The sequence below is a fragment of the Hevea brasiliensis genome, chromosome 3, assembly GCF_030052815.1.
Source record: "Hevea brasiliensis isolate MT/VB/25A 57/8 chromosome 3, ASM3005281v1, whole genome shotgun sequence".
In the NCBI taxonomy this organism is placed as follows: Eukaryota; Viridiplantae; Streptophyta; class Magnoliopsida; order Malpighiales; family Euphorbiaceae; genus Hevea; species Hevea brasiliensis.
In genome coordinates, this window is record NC_079495.1 from 108,434,484 (window position 1) to 108,441,511 (window position 7,028).

General features: G+C 38.7%; 1 protein-coding gene across 1 annotated transcript; it reads right to left on the reverse strand.

Moving 5' to 3' along the window:
* Positions 1-218: 218 nt before the first annotated feature.
* On the reverse strand, positions 219-1,134 carry LOC131178759 (putative defensin-like protein 184). The gene is made up of 2 exons (XM_058144517.1): positions 1,053-1,134; positions 219-479 (listed from the first exon to the last, which is right to left on the reverse strand). The coding sequence occupies exons 1-2, from the start codon at positions 1,105-1,107 to the stop codon at positions 307-309; spliced, it is 228 nt and encodes a 75-aa protein (XP_058000500.1). The 5' UTR covers positions 1,108-1,134; the 3' UTR covers positions 219-306.
* Between the last annotated feature and the right edge of the window lie 5,894 nt (positions 1,135-7,028).

Consider the following 7,028-nt stretch of genomic DNA (forward strand, 5'->3'; position numbering starts at 1 on the left):
GAACTAAAATATATATATATATATATATATATATATATATATATATATACTTTAACTTAATAATTTGATAATCGAATCGTCTGATTGATTATAGGATTTTAAGTTTCGATGATAAGAGTTAAACGGATAAGAATAGAAAATTATAAGAATAGAAAATTTTCCACACAAAGTTGATTACAATATTAACATAACTGAGATATATATATATGAGCTTCTAGTTGTAAACATGTCTGAAACAAATCAAAGTTTTATTTAATTTCAAATTTCAAGCCTTAGGTAGATATTAATTAGGGTAAAGATGATTGATCAGCACTTGTATGCGCAAAAGCACTGCTTGGGAACAGGGGGTGCAGTGTACAAATCGCATTGTCCCATTCCATTATATTTGTTTCTGCAATCCTCCCAGCAACGGTTGCCTCCTTTGCAGTTCCAAACTTTGTGGCAATCCTTCCCTTCTGCCTTGAGCACCAATTTTTCATCTGCACTTCCACAAATATATGTATTTTAAAATAAATTATAAGTTAATTCCTCAAATTATTTTCATCATTTAATATATAATTAATGATAAATTGAATTAAATTTAATAGAGAGATCATTTTATTTATAAAATAAAAATTGAGACATAATTATTTCAAATTGAAAACAAATAAATTAGTCTGTGATTTTTTTTTTCAAGATTAACTATAAGTTTGGATTGAAAGTGGTATTCAATTAAAGTCATCCCAACAAAAAATGACTTCAAAATTTAAATATCTGAAAATTCAGTAGGAAATCAGCTCAATGTATTAATTTAGTTGTGATTTTTAATAAATCAGAAGAACTTATAACATAATTTTCCCTCTATTTCATTAACAAATCCAATAAAAAGAAAGCGCAATTAAATTTAAACTTTACTTTATATTGGTCCAATGGCTTGAATATATGAGTTTATGCTAGCTATATTTACACGTAAAGATATATATCACTACTAGATTAACCACTAGATTAACTCTAAGCAAGAATAGCCTCAGTATTCAGTAACATAGAAATAGAAATTGGCCAGAAACTTTTACCAGACGTAAAGAAGAGGAGGAGAAGCAGGACGCAGAAGGCAGAAAGCTTCACCATTCTAAGAGCGTATTTGAGGTTCTCTATGTGTTCTTAGTAAAGGTTGAGATATACGGAAACGAAGCAGGCTATTTATAAGGCTTTTCACTTTCATATATTTGCATTATGGATAAGCATGCAAATGTCAAGGGTTAGTGGAATTATGAATCTGTAATTTTATAATGTTATTGCCAAGAATCAGAATGTTAAAGAATTAAACTAATTAACAGACTTCCATCATTAGATTGTAACTCATTTAGCATCTTCTAGAAAAGAGAATGGCGAAGATACCCTAACAAGTTTTTCCAATTCTTGAATTAATAAAGACCGGGTTTATAGTAAATTATCCAAAAGTTAGCATTGCTTTATATGTAATCTTTATCCAGTCCTTCTTTAATCAAATTTATAATATACACCAATTGTAACACACTTAAAATTAGGGTTACAACATGTTTAGGCAAGCAATATTGCATCATACAACTGGAATGCAACCCCTCATTGAAATCACAAAACTTTTGTGGGTCCAAGGAGAGAGTACTTAATACACACATTTCACTTGCTTTTCATAGTGCAAGGTGTAACAGAAACAGGAAGAAAATAAATTTATAACCCTAATCCATCTTTTGAAAAATATGTACGACTGCACATGAACTTGATAATGATTGGTCACATTTGAACATCTATACAAAGCTGACTAAACTACTCATAAAAACACAACTAGAATGTACTTACTTTACTGGCAAGGAAGTATACCGGAAAATTTACCAAACCATCAAAATCTAACAAATCTTCACACTTTCGTATAGAAACCAGAAAATGCAGAAGTTGCTTGTGTCAATAAATGCCTACATTGTTTCTGTATACTTGGTAGAATCAAATAATAACAAAATTATTACCCATTTTGATCCAAAAACCATAACGTTTTATTTAAACATGTAAATTTTGATTAGTTTTATAAGCGTTTAGATCACCATCAGAAACAATCCTGATATATTTGCTTGGCTAAGAGAAAAGAGTAATCAGAATGCATGATGCAGCACAACCCAAAATGAACAGGAAATGAAATTCAAAAACCAAATGTTGATTATAAATGAGACACATAGATTCCAACATCATCCATTTCCAAATTTAGCCATTGAGAATTGGAGAAAAAACCCACTAAATGATAAGTTTCTTCCCATGATGGATGATGCCTCAGAAACAACAACTATTAATAAGAACTAAGCTAAAAGTTCAAATTTTGAGAAGTAAAACAGAAAGCAAAGCAAACACCAAGGAAAACATAAGCAAATGCATGTCAAAATGACTTGTAGACACCATATTTTGGTCGACCTCCGAAGTCAAGGAACTTTTAAACTTTTAACTTTATTATCCGCTTACAACCGATGTCCCCAATCACAAATGGTTTTTCCGGACTCACCGATTGCTCGTCCCTGAAACAGACCGATCTCACGCTCAAGTTAAATAGTTTTCCGATCTCTTAGTCTTTGTTAGATGAAATCGAGACAATATCAGGTCTTCGGACCCTCCAATCCTGCCTATCAATTTTTTTCGATCTCTCTTAGTTCAAACATCACAAAGCTTCGCTTGACTAATGTTATGATCGGGCTTCTCGCTTGAATGCCCCAGATATTCCCCAAAATAAAGTTAAGGTTTCTATCCGGTCTAATAATGATTCCGATCTTGAAAGTTCAAGTCACTATCAGACCTTTGTAATTCTAATATTTTAAAGTTTCACTCAGCATTTGGTCATGACTTAGTCCGATCTCATGTTCACGTGTAATATTTTTCCGATCTCTTATACTCTGATTAATAATTGCTTTCAAGTTTAATGTTCAACTACGTTCAATCAATTAAGTACTCAGACAATTTGGACGCTTTCCGATCTCATCAAAAAAAATTGAACGTAAAAAAAAGAAGACTTCAATTCATTTTAAAATAAAAATATACAAGTCATTCAGCCGAAGGATCTCCCCCAGCTTGCTCCCTGGGTACATTATCAGCTCTCTGATCCTCTCCCTCTCTCTCAGGCTCCTCGTCGCTCTCCTCTTCGGCCTCTGGAATGAGCTGATTCATCCAAGAGAAGTCCTCCTCAGGGTAACGCTTCCTTAGCTCAGTCAGGAGGTCATTATGGGCGTTCACATATGCCCCAGCCTCTTTTGTTATGCTTTCCTCTTCCTTGGCCTGGAGCTCCTCTTCCTTCGTCTGCAACTCCTCCTCCTTCGCCCGAAGTTCCTTGGAAAAATGAGCTAGATTAGCAGATCGACCAGCCTGAGAAACTTCAAGTTCCCGCTCCACTTCGGTTATCCTCTCCTCGCAATATTTCACCCGATCTTCCAATCTGGCGATGTAATCATTGGCGGAGGAGAGCTGAGCCTTTGCAGTCGAGGCATCCTGAACAGCCTTAATAATCTTTTTCCTTAAGGCGTGGGCTTTTTCTCTGATCACATGCTGATTTGTAATAGCCTTCAAGCCCAAACTCATCATTTGAGTTAAAATATCATCGATGCTCTCCTCCGCCAATATGTTCCGATCTTCCTGGACGTAGATGGAAGTGCCCATGAACTTGGCTAGGCTAGGATTCCCTCGGGTGGAACGGTTCCTTTCCAGTGATTGAATGAGAAGTTGAGCTCCCCGGGAAAGCATCCTAACAGTGGGACCAGAAGACTCCCCTTCCACATTGGAAGAGATAGGAGGAGGCGGACATTCAATCTGCCGAGGTGGAGAAACGGTGACCTCTACTTTAGGGACTAGCTGCTCTTAAGGTCGAGGAGGGGAGCTCGGTATTTCTACCAATTCTCGCTGAGGAGTCTGAGCAGCAGTAACAGTGGCCTCCTTCATTACCTGTACCTTTCGGGAGACCTCCCTCTTTCACTTGCGGCTCTCTTTAGAAGCATCGCTACCCGCCATACCTGCACAAAATAGAAGTCAGTGAGTTCGCTAAGATTCAGAGGCTAGAGATATGGATTGTAACAGGACCGAGGTCAGAGAGCTGAAGTTCGTAGTCTTCGTCAGTGATCAGGCGCATCATCCACCACTTCAGTTCGGCCATAACCGCATCTAAACATGAGAATTTGTGGGTGGACACCTAAGTCTTTAATTTTTTCACCATGGCATTTTCGTCCTTATTTAGGGTGATCTTCTTTGGAATTGAAGCGATCAAGTATTGCCAAGTTCGTGGGATACCCTCGAAGCCGTTCGGAATCTTGCTCCTCAATATGAAAAATAGGTTCTTCCAATTCTTCAATGAAGAAGGGAGATAGGTAAAAAGTGCGCAGTTCGGCTTTGCCTAGAAGAACCAGAATTCGTCATCCTTCCTTCGGGCAAGCCTATGTAGCTCGACAAAGACTTTAGCCATAGGGTCCAGCTTCTTGGCTTGGCAGAGGCCCCTGAAGGCTACTGAATTCCGCCAGGAGTTCGGATGCATTTGAGCTACCGAGACATGGTGGAACTTTAGGACGGCCTTGTAAAATTCATCCAAAGGAAAACGGAGTCCGGCCTTCAGCTGCTCTTCGTATACCATGATGAGATCGCCTTCATCAAAGAAGTGATCGGCCCGAAGGTCGCCATGGCATTTGATCAGTGCAAAGGAGTCAATCCGCAGATTGTACTCCTGACTTATGGACTGGAGATCAGTTTCTCTCAGGACGGACGGCAGCTCATCGACTGGCAGATTTTCCCTTCTCAAAGAGGATCCTCGCTTCAGTCCAGTAACCAGAACGATGGCCGTGCTGGATCATCTGCCTAATCTAATCACATCGCCTTCTTCAGAGGTCCACGAAATATGGACGGAATGCGGGCTCGCAGCTCTCTAAACCTCGGTACCGCTCATTTTCATAAAACAAAAAGAAAATTAATCGAGGAAAGATTAAAATCCTTATCGGAGTGTAATCGGTGCCTGAAAACTCTAAAAAGCGAGAAGAAATGTTGAAAATGCTAGGGGAAGCTCTGAAATGACATAAGGAAGAAAATGAGTCCCAAGCGACCTATTTATACCTGTCTGAGCATTAAATGCTCACGAAGTCCAAAGCGACGCATCGGTTAGCGGAACCGAGCTGCATCCTTGACACATCACAGGAAGATTTCAGAAACATAATAAAAAAAATTAGATAAATGAGATCGGTTAACTAAGGTCATCAAATTGAATAAATTTCCAAACCCACGGATCGCCGAATGGCGATTTGTCTAGGGATCAGATCGGATACTCTTATCAGAGATCAGAAAAATAACTAATGCAGTAATAAAATAAAAACATTTAAATAAAAATTTCATTTCATTTCCAAAAGATCAGATTACATCATTTGGGTGATCTCAAAAAATTTGATTACATCATTAGGGCGATCTCAAAAGATCGGATTACATCATTTGAGCGATCTCTCAAAATCAGCACTACATTTTACTACTCCTGATGCTGGCCTATGTCAAAGCCTAGTTTTGTGGCTGAATCAAAAGATGTGTTTGATCAGAAAGCTAGCCACAAGTATTGGATAGGTGTGCAGCTCAGATAGGGTGACTATGACTCTCATGATATTGAGCGGAGTCATCGCTGATGTCATCGACCAGAACCGAGCTGCAGTCGGGATGCCCGGTTTGGTTAGGAGCCAAATGAACTTTAAGAGGCGGTCACTGACATTAAGATTGAAATTAGCAGTCCTCTTGTCGGAGATCAGTCTACCGATTGTACTGATAGACCGATTCGAGATCAGCACGGAAGTCAGTTTTGATCTTGATTGGTAGATTAGTCCAGTTCCCTTACTGTCATTAGATGACGTTCTCATAGCTCTCCGATCGCTGGAGTCATAAATTTTCAGGCAAGGAACGAAAGAAATAGTCGAAAAAAGATCAAAATGGCCATCATAATTAAAATTATCACCGAAAAAGCTAGAATTGGTGAAGGGTCCATTGAAAACAAACCGAGAAAGGAAAAGTGAGGTGTGAAGATAATTTCCTATCGCTATATATATATAGGACCTTGGCATTTATTACATACAGAACCCGAAGCGGATGCATCGGTAACTGAAGAATTTATTGCGTTGACCAATGCAAGTCAGATAAAAAGGAAAAATCAAGAATGGGAGAGATCAAGAAATGAGAGGGGACCTGATACAAGAGAGAGATCGAAAAAGGAGAGGGTCATAATAGGGAGATCGAAAGAAAATAGAGATCGGAAAGCATAGAGAGATTAAATAACTTTCAATCAACTCTCTTCATCATCGGATCCAAGTTAGTTAAAGCGTTGCAGGCATGATCAGATTTCCACCACACCCCTCATTTGCAGAAATGCCCACCTAGCCGCCAGACGCCAAAATAGTTAAGGCAGTCCTATACATCTCGATCTCCACCGTTGATCATAATCGTAAGGATGGATCCGGAGCCCTCGGATCAAAAAGCAGACGACAGGTCTGGCACTTTTATTCCTAGGCTTCGGATCCATTTTGTAAGGCAAGACCCTAAGCCATTGGATTAAGAGAAGAAAGGACGGATATTTTGAACGGCATCCCGACCCTCTATTTTGATTCTCTTTAATTCTCAGACATTAGATTATGTCCTTTTGAATCTAAACCCTCCATCTTCCCTGGTGAGATCCTGACCCTTCATTATGGGCACCCGTTCCCTATAAATACCTGCATGCAATACTGTAGAGGGGACAGACGAAAAAAAAGGAGAAGGTGGTGATTATAGTGGAAAAACTCTGAAATTTGATTCAGTCTTGCAACTTGCCATTCTGAGCTTATGAAGTGTTCAGAAACTTCAGAAACCAGTTTTCTTAAGTATTTTCATCAAAATGAGCTCTAAGTCCTAAAACTTCTATCTTCGGTTTCAGTGTAACCATCTTCACCTTCACCTTATTCCCACCTTTCTAGTATTTAGCATCACCCTCCGAGTTCAACTTCGTTCCGACCTCTTCCCAATACTTCGGGTAAGTCCTGGTCATTCAGCTA

Bases quoted from the DNA above. Each gene is read 5' to 3' on its own strand.
- LOC131178759 (XM_058144517.1), bottom strand. From the start codon at position 1,107: ATGGTGAAGCTTTCTGCCTTCTGCGTCCTGCTTCTCCTCCTCTTCTTT. The intron at 480-1,052 runs GTAAAAGTTTCT...GTGGAAGTGCAG, and splicing joins CCTCCTCTTCTTTACGTCTG to ATGAAAAATTGGTGCTCAAG.